The sequence below is a fragment of the Stomoxys calcitrans genome, chromosome 4 (genome assembly GCF_963082655.1).
Source record: "Stomoxys calcitrans chromosome 4, idStoCalc2.1, whole genome shotgun sequence".
Taxonomy (NCBI): Eukaryota; Metazoa; Arthropoda; class Insecta; order Diptera; family Muscidae; genus Stomoxys; species Stomoxys calcitrans.
Window position 1 is genome coordinate 16,238,231 of NC_081555.1, and position 22,563 is coordinate 16,260,793.

The 22,563-nt window shown below is 42.2% G+C and overlaps 2 protein-coding genes across 3 annotated transcripts; one reads left to right on the forward strand and one right to left on the reverse strand.

Moving 5' to 3' along the window:
* Positions 1 to 262: 262 nt before the first annotated feature.
* LOC106086008 (fibrinogen C domain-containing protein 1) lies at positions 263 to 17,870 on the reverse strand. 2 transcript variants are annotated; one of them, XM_059368271.1, is made up of 7 exons: positions 17,744 to 17,870; positions 12,126 to 12,241; positions 12,039 to 12,059; positions 3,781 to 3,876; positions 3,695 to 3,715; positions 3,239 to 3,631; positions 263 to 460 (listed from the first exon to the last, which is right to left on the reverse strand). In XM_059368271.1, exons 1-7 carry the CDS (start codon positions 17,828 to 17,830, stop codon positions 340 to 342), a joined length of 855 nt encoding a protein of 284 aa, XP_059224254.1. In that variant the 5' UTR covers positions 17,831 to 17,870; the 3' UTR covers positions 263 to 339. The 2 variants fall into 2 exon arrangements, with proteins under 2 accessions (XP_059224254.1, XP_059224255.1); XM_059368272.1 differs by lacking the exon at positions 12,039 to 12,059.
* Positions 5,680 to 6,655, forward strand: LOC106086029 (fibrinogen C domain-containing protein 1-like). The gene is made up of 4 exons (XM_013250533.2): positions 5,680 to 5,768; positions 5,831 to 5,859; positions 5,937 to 6,383; positions 6,452 to 6,655. Exons 1-4 carry the CDS (start codon positions 5,709 to 5,711, stop codon positions 6,576 to 6,578), a joined length of 663 nt encoding a protein of 220 aa, XP_013105987.2. The 5' UTR covers positions 5,680 to 5,708; the 3' UTR covers positions 6,579 to 6,655.
* Positions 17,871 to 22,563: the final 4,693 nt, after the last annotated feature.

The following is a 22,563-nucleotide window of genomic DNA, read 5'->3' on the forward strand; positions in this document are numbered from 1 at the left end:
ACAATGTCAAATAGGACTTTCTCATACATAAGACGGGTGGCAAAACCTTTGCCCAAAATAAGGTAATGATCCTAAGCCATGTTCGCCCATAGGATCGATCGAACGCCCAGCCATCTATTACAAGTACAATGCGATTAATTCGATTTTTCGTTTCATGTGACACACTGACCGTCATGAGGGCTTTTAAATATCACACAATGTTGAAATTGAAATATTAAAACATAAAAATTTAATAAAACAAACTTTGAAAGTTATTGTCTTTTGTGTTTTTCGGTTTATTTTATTTTTCTGGCTAGAATATTTTTTCTTAGGCCTGCTTTTTTATTGAAGCCAGTTTTGTCACAAACTTTTTTTACGAATTTTCATTTCGGCAGTTTTCAAGGAATAATCGTTTCTCCATTTATCCCAACTCATGCCAGGATTTTCAACATTACTGTTTCTATAGGGGCCAAACAAATGGCTGTAAGGTAGAAAAGTAAAAAAGGCATTAAAATTAAAGGGTGATTTTTTTGAGGTTAGGATTTTCATGCATTAGTATTTGACAGATCACGTGGGATTTCAGACATGGTGTCAAAGAGAAAGATGCTCAGTATGCTTTGACATTTCATCATGAATAGACTTACTAACGAGCAACGCTTGCAAATCATTGAATTTTATTACCAAAATCAGTGTTCGGTTCGAAATGTGTTCATTCACCGTTCAGCGATGAGGCTCATTTCTGGTTGAATGGCTACGTAAATAAGCAAAATTGCCGCATTTGGAGTGAAGAGCAACCAGAAGCCGTTCAAGAACTGCCCATGCATCCCGAAAAATGCACTGTTTGGTGTGGTTTGTACGCTGTTGGAATCATTGGACCGTATTTTTTCAAAGATGCTGTTGGACGCAACGTTACGGTGAATGAACACATTTCGAACCGAACACTGATTTTGGTAATAAAATTCAATGATTTGCAAGCGTTGCTCGTTAGTAAGTCTATTCATGATGAAATGTCAAAGCATACTGAGCATCTTTCTCTTTGACACCATGTCTGAAATCTGATGTGATCTGTCAAATACTAATGCATGAAAATCCTAACCTCAAAAAAATCACCCTTTAGAAAAAACAAGTAAAAGCGTGCAAAAGTTCGGCCGGGCCGAATCTTATATACCCTCCACCATGGATCGCATTTGTCGAGTTCTTGACCCGGTGTCTCTTTTTGGCAAACAAAGGAAAGGAAAGGATAAAAGAATGCTATGCTATTGGAGCTATTGAATCAAGTAATGGTCCGAATCAGCCAAATCGAATAAGGATTTCGCCCTTTAGGGGCTCAAAAAGTAATATAGGGAGATCGTGTTATAGGGGAGCTGAATTAGGTTATAGACCGATTCAGACCAGATTTGACACGTATGTTGAAGGTCATGGGAAAAGCCGTTGTACAAAATTTCACCCAAATCATATAATAATTGCGCCCTATAAACGATCAAGAAGTCATGATTTCAGATCGGTTTATATGGCAGTTATATCAGGTTATAGACCGATTTGAACCATACTAAGCACAGTTGTTGGAAGTCACGACGAAACACGTCAAGCAAAATTTCAGCCAAATCGGATAGAAATTGCGCCCTCTAGACGCTCAAGAAGTCAAGACCCCAGATCGGTTTGTACGGCAGCTATATCAGGTTATGGACCGATTTCAACCATACTTAACACAGTTATTGGAAGTCATGATGAAATACGTTGTGCAAAATTTCAGCCAAATCGGATAAGAATTGCGCCCTCTAGAGACTCAAGAAGTCAAGACCCCAGATCGTTTTATATGGCAGCTATATCAGGTTAAAGACCGATTTGAACCATACTTGGCACAGTTGTTGGAAATCATAAAAAAACTCCTCATGCAAAATTGCAGCCAAATCCGATAAAAATTGCTCCCTGTAGTTGTTCAAGAAGTCAAGATCCAAGATCGGTTTACATGGCAGCTATATCAGGTTATATTCCGATTTGAACCATACTTTACACAGTTATTGGAAGTCATGATGAAACACGTTGTGCAAAATTTCAGCCAAATCGGATAAGAATTGCGCCCTCTAGAGGCTCAAGAAGTCAAGACCCAAGATCGGTTTATATGGCAGCTATATCAGGTTAAAGACCGATTTGAACCATACTTGGCACAGTTGTTGGAAATCATAAAAGAACCCGTCATGCAAAATTTCAGCCAAATCGTATAAAAATTGCTCCATGTAGTTGCTCAAGAAGTCAAGATCCAAGATCGGTTTATATGACAGCTATATCACTTTTTGGACCGATCCAAGATCGGTTTATATGGCACCTATATCAGGTTATAGACCGATTTGAACCATACTTGGCACAGTTGTTGAAAGTCATGACGAAACACATCGTGCAGAATTTTAGCCAAAACGGAAAGGAATTGCGCCCCCTAGAGACTCAAGTGTTCAAGTCCTCAGATCGGTTTATATGGCAGCTATATCAGGTTATGGACCGATTTCAACCATACTTGGCACAGTTGTTGAAAGTCAGAATAAAACACGTCGTGCAAATTTTCAGCCAAAACGGATAGGAATTGCGCCCTCTAGAGGCTCAAGAAGTCAAGACCCCAGATCGGTTTATATGGCAGCTATAACAAAACATGGACCGATATTGTCCCTTCACAATCCCATCTGCCCTACACCTATAAGAAGTATTTATGCAAAATTTCAAGCGGCTAGGTTTACTCTTTCGAAAGTTAGAGTGCGTGCTTTCGACAGACAGACGGACGGACGGACGGACATGGCTAGATCGACTTAAAATGACATAACGATCAAGAATTTATATACTTTATGAGGTCTCAGGCGCATATTTCGAGATGTTACAAACAGAACGACGAAATTAGTATACCCCCATGCTATGGTGGAGGGTATAAAACAACAAACAGATATAACTTTTTATTATATAGGATTGCCCAAAAAGTAATTGCGGATTTTTCATATAGTCGGCGATGACAATTTTTTTCACAGCTTGTGGCTCTGTAATTGCATTCTTTCTTCTGTCAGTTATCAGCTGTTACTTTTAGCTTGCTTTAGAAAAAAGTGTAAAAAAAGTATATTTGATTAAAGTTCATTCTAGGTTTTATTAAAAATGCATTTACTTTCTTTTAAAAAATCCGCAATTACTTTTTGGGCAACCCAATAAAAAGCCTTGTTCTCCTTTCAATGTGAGCTGTAGTCAATTTTTTGTCTCATTTTTCCCTTAAGGCCATACTTACCTGCTGTAGCAGTTGTAAAACCACCATGCTCCCCTGTACTCATGAGCACATTGATCACTGTCCTCGTCAAAGGTAGCAAAGTTCTCTCTTCTATGACGCGACAAGGCATCTTTTGCATCTCCTGAATAGCTACCCAATATCTTGAGCTTATATTTTTCTCTTTCACTTCCAATCTTAAAATGATCATAGTGGGCATAACGCATTTCATCATCCCAATCGCGTAGCTCTATTAAAAGTTCATAGGGAGCTGCCGAGGTCATACGATAGAGTTTGGTCAGACCAATAAAAAATTCCCCATTGGGGGGTTTACCAAACCCGTCTTTGTATTCTTGCCAAGAGCGATAAAAGTCAACAGAACCATCAAAACGTTTGAGGATAGTAATCCAGGCATTACTTTGGATGTAGCAAAGAAAGAAATATGAAAACTGTTTTTTGATGTTTTTTTTTACCACTTACCCCTCTGACAACTCGCCTAATCTAAAATGACATGAAAGAAGGAAAAAGTTAGCAGTGTTTGATATTGAAAATAGGTTTATATATGCCTTTTATTGATCTCAGTTTGGCTTTCGGTCAATTGGTTTTTCTGCAAATCTACAGCTTGATGCAAATTCCTTATCTGGGAATTTTGCGTCACAAGTCTGAAAAGACAAAAAAAAATATATGTTCTAAAAAGTTTTTTAAAAACGAGTAAGAACGGTCTAGAGTGGGGTAAAGCCGGTCTTTTGATACTCTACATCATGTTGGATATGCAGGCCAATTCCTTGAAATTATGAATTTGCTCAAACTTGAAATGTAGAATTTCGCCCAAAATCCGTATCTATTGTGGGAGTCACAGAGGAATATGGAAGCTGGTTGCCCAAAAAGTAATTGCGGATTTTTCATATAGTCGGCGTTGACAAATTTTTTCACAGCTTGTGACTCTGTGATTGCATTCTTTCTTCTGTCAGTTATCAGCTGTTACTTTTAGCTTGCTTGATTTGATTAAAGTTCATTCTAAGTTTTATTAAAAATGCATTTACTTTCTTTTAAAAAATCCGCAATTACTTTTTGGGCAACCCAATATATCCAAATATCCAATGGTTATGGCGAGAGACATAAAAGAAAGCCTTGTACTAATTTTCGTAGGTGCAAATGCAAAATTTTGTCCATGAACATTCGTTTAAGTTCTCACATATCAATGAGTGCTGTGCGATTCAAGTTTTTAGCTCAATGCTAAGGGTCCAGCTTTTTATAGCCGAGTTTAAACAGTCTGCCGCAGTGCGATACATCTTTGGAGAGAAGTTTTTACATGGCATAGTAACTCACAAATGTTGCCAGCATTAGGAGGGGATAACCACTGTTGAATATGTTTTCTCATATTTTCGACAGGATTCGAACCCATGCGTTCAGCGCCATGAGTGGACATGCTAACCTCTGCCCTACGGTGGCCTCCAGGGTGATACATATGCACCAGTAATGTCGAGTTACTCCTGGTGCAAAATTTCATGACAATCAGTGAACAAATGACGATATTATTGTAATCTTAGTCCAAATTGGGAGCTATGTCCAAATTTGAACCGATTTCTTTCAATTTCAATAGAATTCGCCTCTAGACCAAAGGAAGGTGTCTGTGCCAAATTTGAAGACGATCGGATGAAAATTTACGACCTTCGTTTGTAACGAATTAAATGAGCAGACATACAGACAGGGTTACAGGCTTACGGCCAGACGGACATACAGAATGACAGCCAGACGAACTGAAAGACAGACGGACAGACAGACACATAGCCAAACGGACATACACACTGACAGAAAGACATGCAGACAGACAGACAGGCAGACACACACAGATCGACAGACTGAATCGAATCAGAGAGCGATTCTGAGTTCATCCGTATACTCTTCGACAGGTATACTACTCTTCTTTCCGGGCTTTACCAAAAAAATGCCTTAAATAATATTGGGTTGCCCAAAAAGTAATTGTGGATTTTTTAAAAGAAAGTAAATGCATTTTTAATAAAGCTTAGAATGAACTTTAATCAAATATACTTTTTTTCTAAAGCAAGCTAAAAGTAACAGCTGATAACTGACTGAAGAAAGAATGCAATTAGAGAGTCACAAGCCGTTGAAAAAATTTGTCAACGCCGACTATATGAAAAATCCGCAATTACTTTTTGGGCAACACAATAAGTCAGGAGTTTGGTTATATTGTAGCCATATTCGGATGGAATATCGGCAGGCCCAATAAAGGGTCGGAAATATTTCAATGTTGTTGCAAACGGAATGACTAAATGAATATGACCCCTTTCTGTGACGCTGGTTATTAAAATTGCCATAGTTTGGTTGATTGCAGATTGCGAATATTGTCTAACCTAACCTTCTGCAAGTTTATCAGTACATGAACTCTTGAATTACCCATGTTTATGTCTATGAAACAAACATCTATTTTCGTATTGAATTTAGTGCTGAATCTTAGACACGATTTTGAATCATGTGGAAGTGGTTTTGTTTAATTTTTGTGATTTTTTGTGCGCTCCTAGTGGTTTTGCATGTAGGTATCCTATTAACTTACATTTTATATATTTTTTCATAATATTTTTAATTTAATCACAGGCATTCCAAGGCAATGAAGAAGAAGAAGAGTAAGAGAAAATGGTTTACAAAAAAAAAATCCCTTTAAGATTTATTGAAGTTAATATTCATTTGTAATGCTTTTTAGCATAAAAGCTCCGAATTCCATGTTGGAGGAGCTCCAATCTTCAAATTGGACTTCCATTCAGCGGCGTCAAGATGGCTCTGTGAATTTCTATCGCAACTGGGCAGAATACAAAGAGGGCTTTGGTGATGCTCCAAATGGTGAATTCTTCTTGGGTTTACAAAAAATCCATGAATTTACCTCCCAGACTCCACAAGAACTGTTGATTGTACTAAAAGATTGGGACAATAATACTCGTTTTGCCCTGTATGACCACTTTGAAATTGGCAATGAATCTGAATTTTATTCTCTAAAGAACTTGGGTAAATATCAGGGGAACGCTGGTGATGATTTGAATTCCTATAAAGGCATGAAATTTTCCACCTATGATTCTGACAATGACATCGATGAGAGCTCTAATTGTGCGGAACTTTTCGATGGGGCATGGTGGTTTACAGATTGCGGTCTTGGGTATATATATGGAGTGATAAAAAATCGTTATTTTGTATCTGTAATTCAATTTGTTTCCAATTTTTCAGCAATGTGAATGGACCCTATTTGAAAGGAGATGATGTGAATAAGGATGATGGTGTCACCTGGGATGCATGGAAAGGCGCCTATTATTCGTTACAATTTTCAGAGATGAAACTACGTCCGAAGCAGTAAGAAATTAGGAATTAAATAATAAAATCCCTAAGTTGTGTCTTAATTTTTCAAACAATAAAATCAAATTTCAATTGTCAGTGTCCGTACCTCTAACATAGGGCTCCGTGCTGTTAAGGTGGCCCCTTAAAAAAATCCAATGGCCAACATCCAAATCGGGATATCGGTTTATATGGGAGCTTTATCAGGTTACAAACTGATTACAGACCAAATGCGGATTATAAGGGCTTAAGAAGTCATATCGGGAGATCAGTTTATATGGGAGCTATATCAGCTTATAGACCGATTGGGACCGTACCTAGCTTAGTTGTTGGAAGTCACAACAGAACACTACATGCAAAATTTCAGCCAAATTGGATGAAAACTGAGGCTTCTAGGGGCCCAAGAAGTCATATCGGGAGATCGGTTTATATGGGAGCTATATCAGATTTTTGACCGATGTAGACCTTACTGGAAACAGTTGTTGGAAGTCATAAGAGAACACTTCCTGCAAAATTTCAGCTTAATTGGATGAAAAATGAGGCTTCCAGGGCTCAAGAAGTCATATCGGGAGATCGATTTATATGGGAGCTATATCAGCTTATAGACCGATTGGAACCGTACTGGGCTCAGTTGTTGGAAGTCACAACAAAACACTACATGCCAAATTTCAGCCAAATTGGGTGAAAAATGAGGCTTCTAGGGGCTCAAGAAGTCAAATTGGGAGATAGGTTTATATAGGAGCTGTATCAGATTTTTGACCGATTGGAACCGTACTGGGCTCAGTTGTTGGAAGTCATGACGGAACACTACATGCCAAATTTCAGCCAAATTGGGTGAAAAATGAGGCTTCTAGGGGCTCAAGAAGTCAAAACGAGAGATCGGTTTATATAGGAGCTATATCAGATTTTTGACCGATTTAGACCGTACATGAAACAGTTATTGGAAGTCATAACAGAACACTACATACAAAATTTCAGCCAAATCGGACAAATATTACAGCTTGTGGGGGCTCAAGAAGTCAAATCGGGAGATCTGTTCATATGGGAGCTAAATCAGGTTGTTTACCGATTTGGACCGTACTAGGCTCAGTTGTTGGAAGCCATAACGGAACACCACATGCCAAATTTCAGCCAAATTGGGTGAAAACTGAGGCTTCCAGGGGCTCAAGAAGTCAAATCGGGAGATCGGTTTATATGGGACCTATATCAAAATTTTGACCGATTTAAACCGTACTTGAAACAGTTGTTGGAAGTCAAAGCAGATCACTATGTGGGAAATTTCAGCCACATTGGAAAAAAATTGCGGCTTCCAGGGGCTCAAGAAGTCAAATCGGGAGATGGGTTTAAATGGGAGCTATATCCGGTTATAGACCGATTTAGACCGTACTTAGCACAATCATTAAAAATCATAACAGAACACTTCATGCAAAATTTCAGCCAAATCGGATACAAATTGCGGCGTGTAAGGGTTCAAGAAGTCAAATCAGCAGATCGGTTTATATGAGAGCTATATCAGGTGATATACCAATTTGAACCGTATTTGGTACAGTTGTTGGAAATCATAACGGAACACCACATGCAAAATCTCAGCCAAATTGTATAAAAATTGCGCCATGTAAGGGCTCAAGAAATCAAATCGTGAGATCGGTTTATATGGAAGCTATATCTAAATCTGAACCGATATGGCCCATTTGTAATCCCCAAGGACCAACTGTAATATGAAATATCTGTGCAAAACTTTTAGCGGCTAGCTTTACGCGTTCGACGGCTATCGTGAAATCGACAGGCAGAAGGACATGGCTAGATCGACTCAGAACGTCGAGGCGATCAAGAATATCTATATATTTTATGGGGTCTTTGATGAATATTTCGAGGTGTTATAAACGGAATGACTAGATTAGCGTACCCCCATCCTATAGTAATGGGTATAACAAATGTGAAAAAAATGCGTTTTCATATAAAATTCCATACAAAAAGTACAAGTGAACCTTGTACTACGTATAAGGCAACGGATGACTCAACCGTCGGAATGTTAAATTCACATTTGTTATCGGATTCCGCTGAAATTTAGCGCAATGTGTTGTGTTTGGCTCCTCGACATTTCTACCATTCGAGTATGGGCCAGATCGGACAGTATCTTCATACAGCCCCCATATATACCGATATGCCGATTTAAGGTTTCAGGTCCATTAAGGCCACATTTATTATCCGATTTCGCAGGATTTTGAGACAGTGAATTGTGTTGGAACACTAAAAATCTTTGTTCTATACGGCCCAGAATAGCCCGGATTTGGGTATAGCTGTCATATAAACCGAACTCTCGATTTGGGGTATAGGGCTCAAAAAAGCGCCATTTAGGACGATCTCTCGATTTAAGGCATTCGGGCCAAAAAAACGCTTTTATTGTCCTATTTCGCTGAAATTTGGGACAGTGCGTTGTTTTAGGGCTCTCGACATCCATGTTCAATTTTGCTCAGATCGGCCCAGATTTGGATATTGCTGCCATAAAGACCGATCACTCGATTTAAAGTCTTGGGCCCATAAAAGGCGCATTTTTTTCTCCGATTTCGCTTAAATTTGGTACGGCGATTTGTCTTAGGCCTCTCGACTTCCTTGTTCAATACGTCCCAGATCGGTTCAGATCACGATCACGAACGATTTCGATGAAATTTGGGACATTTCAGTTCTACTGGCCAAGATCTAGATTTGGATGTAGTTTATTATAAACCGATCTCCCGATTTGAGGTTGAATTAAGTAACCAATTTCGCTGAAATTTAGCACAATGAGTTGTATTAGGCCGCTAAACTTTTGTACAGAGTATGGTCAAGATCGGGCTATATTAAGATATAGCCGCCATAAATACCGGCTACCTGATTTAAATTCTTGAGGCCATAAAATCACGTTTATAACTTGATTTCGTTGAAATTTGTAGAAGTGCGGTGTGTTAGGCCCTTCGATATTAGTGTTCAATATGGCCTAGATCAGTCTATATTTAGATATAGCTGTGATATAGACCGATCTCCCGATTTAATGCCATGGACCCATAAAAGACCTTTATATTAACTGATTGGCACAGTGTGCCCTATTAAGCTCTTCGACATTCTTGCCCTATATATATGCCGATCTCCTGATTTAAGTTCTTAGGCCCATAAGAGAAAAACGTTTTAACCCATGAATTTGGTACAAAGAGTTGCGTTAGAGCCTTACGTGGCTTTCCTAAATAGGGTGGAGATCGGACTATAATTTGATATATGTGCTATTTTTATACCCTCCACCATAGGATGGGGGTATACTAATTTCGTCATTCTGTTTGTAACACCTCGAAATATGCGTCTGAGACCCCATAAAGTATATATATATTCTTGATCGTCATGTCATTTTAAGTCGATATAGCCATGTCCGTCCGTCCGTCCTTCCGTCCGTCCTTCCGTCCGTCCTTCCGTCCGTCCTTCCGTCCGTCCTTCCGTCCGTCCTTCCGTCCTTCCGTCCGTCCTTCCGTCCGTCCTTCCGTCCGTCCTTCCGTCCGTCCTTCCGTCCGTCCTTCCGTCCGTCCTTCCGTCCGTCCGTCCTTCCGTCCGTCCTTCCGTCCGTCCTTCCGTCCGTCCTTCCGTCCGTCCTTCCGTCCGTCCTTCCGTCCGTCCTTCCGTCCGTCCTTCCGTCCGTCCTTCCGTCCGTCCTTCCGTCCGTCCTTCCGTCCGTCCTTCCGTCCGTCCTTCCGTCCGTCCTTCCGTCCGTCCTTCCGTCCGTCCTTCCGTCCGTCCTTCCGTCCGTCCTTCCGTCCGTCCTTCCGTCCGTCCTTCCGTCCGTCCTTCCGTCCGTCCTTCCGTCCGTCCTTCCGTCCGTCCTTCCGTCCGTCCTTCCGTCCGTCCTTCCGTCCGTCCTTCCGTCCGTCCTTCCGTCCGTCCTTCCGTCCGTCCTTCCGTCCGTCCTTCCGTCCGTCCTTCCGTCCGTCCTTCCGTCCGTCCTTCCGTCCGTCCTTCCGTCCGTCCTTCCGTCCGTCCTTCCGTCCGTCCTTCCGTCCGTCCTTCCGTCCGTCCTTCCGTCCGTCCTTCCGTCCGTCCTTCCGTCCGTCCTTCCGTCCGTCCTTCCGTCCGTCCTTCCGTCCGTCCTTCCGTCCTTCCGTCCGTCCTTCCGTCCGTCCTTCCGTCCGTCCTTCCGTCCGTCCTTCCGTCCGTCCTTCCGTCCGTCCTTCCGTCCGTCCTTCCGTCCGTCCTTCCGTCCGTCCTTCCGTCCGTCCTTCCGTCCGTCCTTCCGTCCGTCCTTCCGTCCGTCCTTCCGTCCGTCCTTCCGTCCGTCCTTCCGTCCGTCCTTCCGTCCGTCCTTCCGTCCGTCCTTCCGTCCGTCCTTCCGTCCGTCCTTCCGTCCGTCCTTCCGTCCGTCCTTCCGTCCGTCCTTCCGTCCGTCCTTCCGTCCGTCCTTCCGTCCGTCCTTCCGTCCGTCCTTCCGTCCGTCCTTCCGTCCGTCCTTCCGTCCGTCCTTCCGTCCGTCCTTCCGTCCGTCCTTCCGTCCGTCCTTCCGTCCGTCCTTCCGTCCGTCCTTCCGTCCGTCCTTCCGTCCGTCCTTCCGTCCGTCCTTCCGTCCGTCCTTCCGTCCGTCCTTCCGTCCGTCCTTCCGTCCGTCCTTCCGTTCGTCCTTCCATCCATCTGTCTCTCGAAAGCCAGCTATCTTTCGAAGGAGTAAAAAAAATGTGTGCAAAATTTTAAGCAGCTACCTTAAATAAATAGGCCAAATCGGTCCATGTTTTGATATAGCAGCCATATAAACCAATCTTGACTTCTTGAGCCTCTAGAGGGCGCAATTCTCATCCGATTTGACTTAAATTTTGCACGCGACGCTTTAATATCACTTCCAACAACTGCGCTAAGTATGGTTCAAATCGGTCGATGTTTTGATATAGCTGCCATTTAAACTGATCTTGGGTCTTGACTTCTTGAGCCTCTAGAGGGCGCAATTCTTGTCCGATTTGACTTAAATTTTGCGCGAGGTGCTTTAATATCACTTCCAACAACTGCGCTAAGTATGGTTCACATCGGTCCATGTTTTGATATAGCTGCCATATAAACCGATCTAGGATCTTGACTTCTTGAGCCTCTAGAGGGCGCAATTCGTAACCGATTTGGCAGAAATTTTTTACAACGGCTTCTCTCAAGACTTTCAACATACGTGTCTAATATGGTCTGAATCGATCCATATAAACCTATCTCCCGTTTAGCCTCTTGAGCCCCTACAAGGCGTAATTCTTATCCGAATGAACTGAAATATTGCACAATGACTTCTACAATGTTCGGCATTCATTTATGGTCCGAGTCGGACTATAACTTGATATAGCTCCAATAGCAAAACAGTTCTTATTCAACGTTCTTTGTTTGCCGCGCATAGAACTCGACAAATGCGAGCCATGGTGGAGGGTATATAAGATTCGACCCAGCCGAACCTAGGACTCTCTTATTTTTTTTTTTTTAATAGGCTTCCAATACAAACCTTTCATTGATTTCGCTGATTCTGAAAAGGTTTAAGACAAAGACATCTAAGTATAAACATTATAAACAAATTTTTAAACTTACCTACCTCTTTTCCATGTCTCCCAGCCTTTGATTTGTATTATTGATTTCTATCAATAGGGAATTGATTTTCATGAAGAGCGACTGTATAATGATTATTTGGTCATCACCATTATACAAATCCTGTGTGTGAATATATGGAAATATGAGACAGGTTAAGTTTTTGCCACTAGCCCGAAGAGATAATATTGTACTTAGGCTGATTAAGTTTCATTTCATATATCTATGCCGCCATTGGATAGAATGGTGTAGTAACATAGTCATTTCGTTTGTAACACCTCGAAGTATGATATTTGAAATCGAACAAGCCCGGTGCGTATGTCCATCCGGCCGAACGTTTGTCTGTCTGTTTGTCTATCTGTCTGTTTGTCCATTTGTACGTCTGTCTATCTGTACGACAGTTTGTCCATCTGTCTTATCTATCTGTCTGTCCATTTGTTTGCCGTCTGTCTGTAAATCTGTTGGTCCACTGTCTAACTAACAGTCGGTTTTATAATCTCTCTTTCTGTCTGTCCATCTATTCGCCGTCCGTCTGTCTGTAAATCAGTCCATGCACTGTCCAATTGACAGTTGGTCTTATCATCTCTCTATCTTTCTGTTCATCTGTTTACCGTATGCCTGTCCGTCTGTCTGTAAATCTGTCTGTCCACTCTTTAATTAATAGTCGGTCTTCTCTTTGTCTTTGCATCCGTCTTTCTGTCCACCTATCTATTCGTCTGTCTCTCCATCTGAATGTCTGTCCGTCTGCTTGTTGTACTGTATTTCTGCTCGTCAGTCTGTCCGTCTGTCTATCCGGCTATCCACTTAGTAGTCTGTCTGTCCATCTGTTTGTCCGCCAGATGGTTTGCCCGTATGTCTGTCTATCAATCTGTCCATCCACTTTTTAACTAGGTTTGATTGGGTTAGGTTTAAGTGGCAGTCTGCCATCAGACTCACTTAGACGTTTTCGTCCAATGTGATATCACAGGAACAGAAAAAGGAAGATGCCTTCTAGGTTCTACCGTTGAATCATCCAGGTCGCTTTAAAAGCCCAATAACTTGCGAAAATCAGACAGGTTCTCAAAGAAATGAGAATGTAAAGTGGAACTCCTTCTGACTGCTAGTGCGGGACACACACACAGAAGGTTTTCTATAGTCTCTTCTCCTTCGATGTCCTTACGGCTTCTGCAAAAGTCGTTGCTGGCAACCTTCAGTCTGTCAGCATGTTCTCCGATTAGACAATGACCTGTCATGACGGATACAATGACTGAGACGTGTATTCTAGCCAATGACAGCAAATCAGTACACCTCTTACAGTCTAGTTTAGGCCACATAGTTTTGGACCCCTCTTTGTGACCATCTATCATTCGTTGCTCCTGGGGCTTGAAAACTTAGCTTACATGTCGCTAGAGGCATACCCACAGATTCCAGTATCCCTGGAATGTGTAGGGTAGTTCCTAGTCTCGCAAGCTCGCCCGCTTTACAGTTTCCTGGGATATCTCTGTGATCCGGCACCCAGAACAAGTGAATATTGAACTGTTCAGCCATCTCGTTGAGAGATCTGCGACACTCGAGGGCGGTTTTTGTGTTCAGAAATACATTCTCCAGGAATTTAATGGCTGCCTGGCTGTCTGAGAAGATAGTTATGCCAGACGTCGTAATGACATTATATCTGAGCCATTCCACCACTTCCTCAATTGCAGGGATCTCCGCTTGCTATACATTGCAGTGGTCGGGTAACCTTTTCGATATGACCACTTCTAGATCTTTAGAGTACACCCCAATGCCCACCTGGTCGTCTAGTTTGGAACCATGCGTATAGAAGTCTATGTTACTTCTGTTACCAGGGATATCGTAGTTCCAATCGGTCCTTTCAGGAATAGTGGTTTAGTACATTTCATCAAAAAGCGGCTTAAGTAGGGTGTAATCCACACTGCCTGGAACATCGTATATTGTATCAAGGATATCACAGTGTCTATAGCCGCCACATCACCAAAGAGAAAGCTCCCTTAACCTCACGGCAGTGGTCGCTGCAATTAGTCTAGTCCAGAGGCAAAAGATGTAGCATTAAATTCAGTGCATCAGATGGTGTCGTCCTCAGTGCGGCTGTGATGCACAAACAGGCCATTCTTTGGATCCGGTTTAGTATTGAGCAGTAGTTGGACTTTTGATGCGTCGTCCACCAGTGCACAACACCATATAGCATTAAAGGTTTGACAACTGCAATATATACCCAATTCAAGACATGCGGTCTAAACCCCCAACCAATGACCCTATTTAATTAAAAGTTTCTGTTTAATTAACAGTCTGTTATCTCTCAGTCTGTCCATCTGTAGTCCGTCAGTTTGTCTGTCTCTATATTCGGCTTTCTGTCAGAACACCAGTCGGTCTGTCTGCCCATCAGTTTGTTCGTCTGCCTGTTCATCTGTCTGAATAGTAATCTGTCCGCCTGTCTGAGTAAATATTATCTGTCTGTTCTTTCTTCTCTCTGTCTGACCGTCTGTCTGTCTTTTCTTCTCTTTGTCCGTCTGTATGTATATTTGTTTAACTGTCCGTTTGTTTGTCTGTCTGACGGTCTCTTTGTCTGTCTTTCTGAACACGTGTCTATCTGTCTTTCCTTCTTTCTGTTTCTCTGCCTGTCTATCTGTGTGTCTCTCCTTCTTTCTGTCCGTCGGTCCGTCTGTTAATCTGTCCGCCTGTCTGAGTATTTATTATCTGTCTGTCTGTCTTTTCTTCTCTTTGTCTGTCTGTATGTATATCTGTTCAGCTTTCCGTTTGTCTGTCTGTCTGACGGTCTCTTTGTCTGTCTTTCTGAACACGTGTCTATCTGTCTTTCCTTCTTTCTGCCTCTCTGCTTTGTTTGTTTGTGGGTCGCTCCTTCTTTCTGTCCGTCTGTTCGTCTGTAAATCTGTCTGAGTTTTTTTCTGTTTTTTTTTCTCTCTGTCTGACCGTCTGTCTGTATTTTCTTCTCTTTGTCCGTCTGTACGTATATCTGTTCTATTGTCTGTCTGTCTGACCGTCACTTTGTCTGTCTTTCTGAACACCTGTGTGTCTGTCATTCATTCTTTCTGTCTGTCTGTGTGTCTCTCCTTCTTTCTGTTCGTCTGACTGTCTGTTAATCTGTCCGGCTGTCTGAGTAAATACTATCCGTCTGTTTTTCTTTCTCTCTGTCTGACCGTCTGTCTGTTTTTTCTTCTCTTTGTCCGTCTGTATGTATATCTGTTCTTTTGTCCATTTGTCTGTCTATATGTCTTTCCTTCTTTCTGTCTCTCTGTCTCTCTGCTTGTTTGTCTGCGTGTCTCTCCTTCTTTCTGTTCGTCTGCTAATCTGTCCGCCTGTCTGAGTAAATATTATCTGTCTGTTTTTCCTTCTCTCTGTTGGACCGTCTGTCTGTCTTTTTATACCCACCACCGAAGGATGGGGGTATATTCATTTTGTCATTCCGTTTGCAACACATCGAAATATCCATTTCCGACCCTATAAAGTATATATATTCTTGATCAGCGTAAAAATCTAAGACGATCTAGCCATGTCCGTCCGTCTGTCCGTCTGTCTGTTGAAATCACGCTACAGTCTTTAAAAATAGAGATATTGAGCTGAAATTTTGCACAGATTCTTTTTTTGTCCATAAGCAGGTTAAGTTCGAAGATGGGCTATATCGGACTATATCTTGATATAGCCCCCATATAGACCGATCGGCCGATTTAGGGTCTTAGGCCCATAAAAGCCACATTTATTATCCGATTTTGTTGAAATTTGGGACAGTGAGTTGTCTTAGGCCCTTTGACATGTTTCTTTAATTTGGTCCAGATCGGTTCAGATTTGGATATAGCTGCCATATAGACCGATCCTCCGGTTTAGGGTCTTAGGCCCACAAAAGCCACATTTATTATCCGATTGTGATGAAATTCGGGGCAGTGAATTGTGTAAGGCCCATCGACATCCTTCGTTAACTTGGTCCAGATCGGTCCAGATTTGGATATAGTTGCCATATAGATCGATACTCCGATTTATGGTGTAAAGCCCATAATAGCCACATTCATTATCCGATTTTGCTGAAATTTGGGACAGTGAGATGTGTTAGGCCCTTTGACATATTTCTTCAATTTGGTCCAGATCGGTTCAAATTTGGATATAGCTGCCATATAGACCGATTTCTTGATTTATGGTTTTGGGCCCATAAAATGCTCATTTATTGCCCGATGTCCCCGAAATTTGGAACAATGAGTTAAGTTAAGCCCCTTGACATACTTCTGCAATATCGCACAGATCGGTCCAGATTTGGATATAGCTGCCATATAGACCGATATCTAGGTTTTAGGTTTTGGGGCCATAAAAGACGCATTTATTGTCTGATGTCGCTGAAATTTGAGACAGTGAGTTTGGTTAGGTTCTTCGACGTCCTTCTTAAATTTTGCCCAGATCGGTCCAGATTTGAATATAGCTGCCATATAGACCGATCTTTGGATTTAAGGTTTAGGGCCCATAAAAGAGACATTTATTGTCTGATTTCGCCAAAATTTGGGACAGTGCTTAGTGTTAGGCTCTTCGACATGTTTATGCTACTTGGCCCAAATCCGTCCAGATTTGGATATAGCTGCCATGTAGACCGATATCTCGATTTAAAGTCTTGGCCCCATAAAAGGCGCATTTATAATCCGATTGGAATGAAATTTTGCACGACGTGTTTTGCTAAGATATCCAACAACTGTGCCAAGTATTGTTCAAATCTGTCCATAACCTGATAGAGCTGCCATATTAACCGATCTGGGATCTTGACTTCTTGAACCTGTAAAGGTCGCAATTATTATCCGATTTGCCTGAAATTTTGTACGACGGATTCTCTCATGACCATCAACATACGTATTTATTATGGTCTGAATCGGTCTATAGCCCGATACAGCTCCCATATAAACCGATCTCTCTATTTTACTTCTTGAGCCCCCAAAGGGCGCAATTCTTATTAGAATTGGCTGACATTTTACACAGGTCTCCAACATCTAATTTAATTGTGGTCCAAACCGGACCATATCTTGATATCGCTCTAATAGCAGAGCAAATCTTTTCTTATATCCTGTTTTTCCTAAGAAGAGATGCCGGGAAAAGAACTCGACAAATGCGATCCATGGTGGAGAGTATATAATATTCGGCCCGGCCGAACTTAGCACGCTTTTACTTGTTGTCCTTCAGTTTGTCTGATTGTCTGTCTTTCTGTTTCTATTTGTCTGTTTGTCCATCTATCTGACCCTCTCTCTGTCTAACTGGCTATCTGCCGGATTGTCCGTCAGTCTGTTTGTCCATTTGTCTGTGTTTCTGTTTGATGTCCATCCGTCCTGCTATTCGTCTGCCAAAAGCGGGCTTGCTTTGTCCTGACTGAGACTAGGCGCACGAAATTTTGCTCAAATATCCCTTAGGTAAGTTGGGAGTGTAAATGGGCCAAATCGGTCCATGTTTAGGTATAGCTCCCATGTACACCAAATTCCATATATGCATTTTTGAGACTATAGAAATTCCCGATATGATTTTTTTTTGGACAGAAATTTTCAACTCCTACATCTATACCAAGAATGGTCCAAATCAGTTTACAGCCCGGCTCAAGAAAATACTAAAAATTCACCAATTTTGGAAAATTTCACAAATACTCACCAGATAATCCTTGCTGTTGGTGGAATTTGTGCTGATAGCACATCCTAGACACCAGACCACCAGAAAAATGTTTAAGGTGCACTTCATTTGTCTGCAAAAATCTACGGACAACTGCAGTGCCTTTGAGTATACAAAAATGGTTTGCTCTAAAATATTTTATTGATGGAACATGCCAGGAGATAAGAATGTGAGTAAGTATTTGTATTGATAATCCATAAACTTGTAAAATCAATTTTCAATAACAAAAGGTTTATAAGATTGGGAGGGTCAGTTCTTAGCTTTTCTCAAAATCATAAACTATGAGCAATTCTAAGAATTTTTCCCAAGAAACCAGGGGTCTACAACGAAGATGGAAATATCAATTTTAAATGACAAAATTGCTATGTTGATTATCTGTAAGACCAAAGAAGCAAAAATTCGTGTTGTGAGTTTAATGGCCCCCACAAATCGACCCACTCTAATAAAAGTCATCATATCTTTTTTGTACCAGTCAAGTCCGGCACTGCTGAGATAGAGCTATGCAACGTGTGCACACCGCCGGTTGGTAGTTGTGACCTAGTTAATGGTCAGCCCGACATAAATGGGCTACTATCTTGCCATAATCGTCTGGTTCAAGGAGACTTCAATGCGCATCACGTTTCCTGGCACTCTCCCCTAGGTAACGACCAGCGGGGCATAGCTTTGGCAGAGCAGATTGAAGGCTCCACGTTTTTACACGGTGAATGAGGATGCCCCCACTAGGATTACGAGGAGGTAGAACAGCTCGCCAGACATTTCCATTGCATCCCCTGATCTCCAGGGAGACGTAACCTGGCAAGCAGTCGGAACACCTCCCCATAATAATCCCCCCACTATCGATCGACTAACCGACTTCATAATCTCTGAGCGCTGAACATTTATCAATCATAGAAGCCGATTGGGTCGGCTTCAGAGAGTACACGAATTGCCGCTTCAGTGTACTGACACCCCCCTTCGGATGCGCTACTTGCCGAGAGGACATTCCGAGACACCATTAACACAGCAGCTGCTCACTTTATACCAGCTGGTCGAAGAGCCCAAGTGCGACTCAATTTCCCGGCGCAGGCAGTGGTACTCGCAGACGAGCTTGATGAGATTCGTTGCATGGACCCCACTAACCCCAGAATCAGCGAGCTGAATCTGGAAATTAACACGGTAGTCAACGAGCTAAAGTGGAATTTGTGACTGAAACACTTGCAGCAATGTAACTTTTGGCAAGTTGTGGTCTTCTAATAAATCACTCTCGAACCCCGGTAGACGGGATGACAGGACCTCAGTCACTTTTGGCGACTTAACCGTGACAGATACGAAGAGGCGTGACAGGTTTTTCAACCGTCAATTTATTCTGCATAGGAGGAGAGCCATCCGTGGTCTCCGAGCCGAAGAACAGCACACCATGTACGGTGGACGAAGTAGCGACTGTCATCCGTGGCGCCAAGTTATCCAAGGCCTGGTTGGGCCGCGACGGAATCTCTACACTGATGCTAAAGAAATTGGATCAACCTGGAGTCGAGTACCTTACGACTATCCTCAACCTGTCTTTGAACACTCCGTGAAGGTTTTTCAACCGTCAATTTAGTCCGCATACGGAGAGTGACATGGCTAGGAGGAGAGCCATTCGCTGTACCGTGGTCTCCGAGCCGAAGAACAGCTATCACCATGTACCGTGGACGAAATTACGAATGTCATCCGTGGCGCCAAGTCATCCAAGGCCTCGTTGGGGCCCGACGGAATCCCTACACTGAAAAATCTGGATCAACCTGGAGTCGAGTACCTTACGACTGTTCTCAACCTGTCGTTGAACACTCTTATAGCACCCGAGTCTCGAAGATGGGCATAGTGATCCCGTTACTGAAGCCTGGAGAGGATCCGAGCAAGGGGAAGTGAAACAGATAGATTTTCCTACTCCCATCATTGGCTAAGACACTTGAGGGACTACTCTTCCCGAGCTTCGTTGGAGAATTTCCATTCCTCGAGCATCAGCATGAATGTCGAAGACTGGGTGCATAAGTTATCCACTTTTCCCCGGATTGTAACGAAAGGGAGTTTTCATATTTACCCGAGGTGGTGGGTATCCAAAGTTTGGCCCAGCCGAACTTAATGCCTTTTCACTTGTTTCTGTTTCACCCATACTTCTGCTATGAAATCACCATTAAAATTTTTTTTATACCCTCCACCATAGGATGGAGGTATACGAATTTCGTCATTTTGTTTGTAACACCTCGAAATACGCGTCTGAGACCCCATAAAGTATATATATTTTTGATCGTCATTTAATTTTAAGTCGACCTAGTCAAGTCCGTCTGTCTGTCCGTCCGTCTGTCTGTCGAAAGCACGCCAACTTTCGAAGGAGTAAAGCTAGCCGCTTGAAATTTTGCACAAATACTTTTTTATTAGTGTAGGTCGGTTGGGATTGTAAACGGGCCAAATCGGTCCATATTTTGATATAGCTGCCATATAAACCGATCTAGGGTCTTGACTTCTAGAGGGCGCAATTCTCTTCCAATTTGACTGAAACTTTGCACGCGGTGTTTTGGTATCACTTCCAACAAGCGCGCTAAGTATGGTTCAAATCGGTCCATGTTTTGATATAGCTGCCATATAAACCGATCTTGGGTCTTGACTTCCTAAGCCTCTAGAGGGCGCAATTCTCTTCCAATTTGACTGAAACTTTGCACGCGGTGTAACGGTATCACTTCCAACAAGTGCGCTAAGTATGGTTCAAATCGGTCCATGTTTTGATATAACTGCCATATAAACCGATCTAGGGTCTTGACTTCTTGAGCCTCTAGAGGGCGCAATTCTCTTCCAATTTGACTGAAATTTTGCACGCGGTAATTTGGTATCACTTCCAACAACTGCACTATGTATGGTTCAAATCGGTCCATGCTTTGATATAGCTGCCTTATAAACCGATCTTGGGTCTTGACTTCTTGAGCCTCTAGAGGGCGCAATTCTCTTCCAATTTGACTGAAACTTTGCACGCGGTGTTTTGGTATCACTTGCAACAAGTGCGCTAAGTATGGTTCAAATCGGTCCATTTTTTGATAAAGCTGCCATATAAACCGATCTTGGGTCTTGACTTCTTGAGCCTCTAGAGGGCGCAATTCTCTTCCAATTTGACTGAAACTTTGCACGCGGTGTTTTGGTATCACTTCTAACAAGTGCGCTAAGTATGGTTCAAATCGGTCAATTTTTTGATAAAGCTGCCATATAAACCGATCTAGGGTTTGACTGAAACTTTGCACGCGTGGTATTACTTCCAACAAGTGCGCTAAGTATGGTTCAAATCGGTCAATGTTTTGATATAGCTGCCATATATACCGATCTTGGGTCTTGACTTCTTGAGCCTCTAGAGGGCGCAATTCTCGTCCGATTTGACTGAAATTTTTTACGCGATGTTTTGGTATTAATTCGAACAAGTGCGCTAAGTATGGTTCGAATCGGGGAATGTTTTGACATAGCTGCCATATAAACCGATCTTGGGTCTTGACTTCCAGAGCCTCTAGAGGGCGCAATTCTTATCCGATTTAACTGAAATTTTGCACGAAGTGTTTTGGTATCACTTGCAACAACTACGCTTTGTATGGTTCAAATCGGGGAATGTTTTGATATAGCTGCCATATAATCCAATCTTGGGTCTTGACTTCTTGAGCCTCTAGAGGGCGAAATTCTTATTCGATTTGACTGAAATTTTGCAAGCGGTGTTTTGGTACCACTTCCAACAACTGCGCTAAGTATGGTTCGAATCGGTCCATGTTTTGATATAGCTGCCCTATAAACCGATCTTGGGTCTTGACTTCCTGAGCCTCTAGAGTGCGAAATTCTTATCCGATTTAACTGAAATTTTGCCTGAGATGTTTTGTTATGGCTTTCAATAACTGCGCTAAGTATGGTTTAAATCGGTCCATGTTTTGATATAGCTGCCATATAAACCGATCTTGGGTCTTGACTTCTTGAACCTCTAGAGGGCGCAATTCTCTTCCAATTTGACTGAAACTTTGCACGCGGTGTTACGGTATCACTTCCAACAAGTGCGCAAAGTATGGTTCAAATCGGTCCATGTTTTGATATAGCTGCCATATAAACCGATCTGGGGTCTTGACTTCTTGAGCTTCTAGAGGGCGCAATTCTTGTCCGATTTGACTGAAATTTTGCACGTGGTGTTTTGGTATCACTTCCAAGAACTGCGCTAAGTATGGTTAAAACCGGTCCATGCTTTGATATAGCTGCCTTATAAACCGATCTTGGGTCTTGACTTCTTGAGTCTCTAGAGGGCGCAATTCTTTTTCGATTGAACTGAAATTTTGCACGCAGTGTTTTGGTATCACTTCCAACAAGTGCGCTAAGTATGGTTCAAATCGGTCTATGTTTTGATATAGCTGCCATATATACCGATCTGGGATCTTGACTTCTTGAGCCTCTAGAGGGCGCAATTCTCATCCGATTTGGCTGAAAATTTGTACAACGGCTTCTCTCATGACCTTCAACATACGTGTCTTATATGGTCTGAATCGATCAGTAGCTTGATACAGCTCCCATATAAACCCATCTCCCGATTTTGCTTCTTGAGCCTCTACAAGGCGCAATTCTTATCCGAAATATTGGACAATGACTTCTACAATGTTCATCATTCATATATGGTACGAATCGAACTATAACTTGATATAGCTCCAATAGCATAACAGTTTTTATTCAATATTCTTGGTTTGTCTAAAAAGAGATACCGCGCATGGAACTCGACAAATGAGATCCATGGTGGAGGGTATATAAGATTCGACGCGGCCGAACTTTGCACGCTC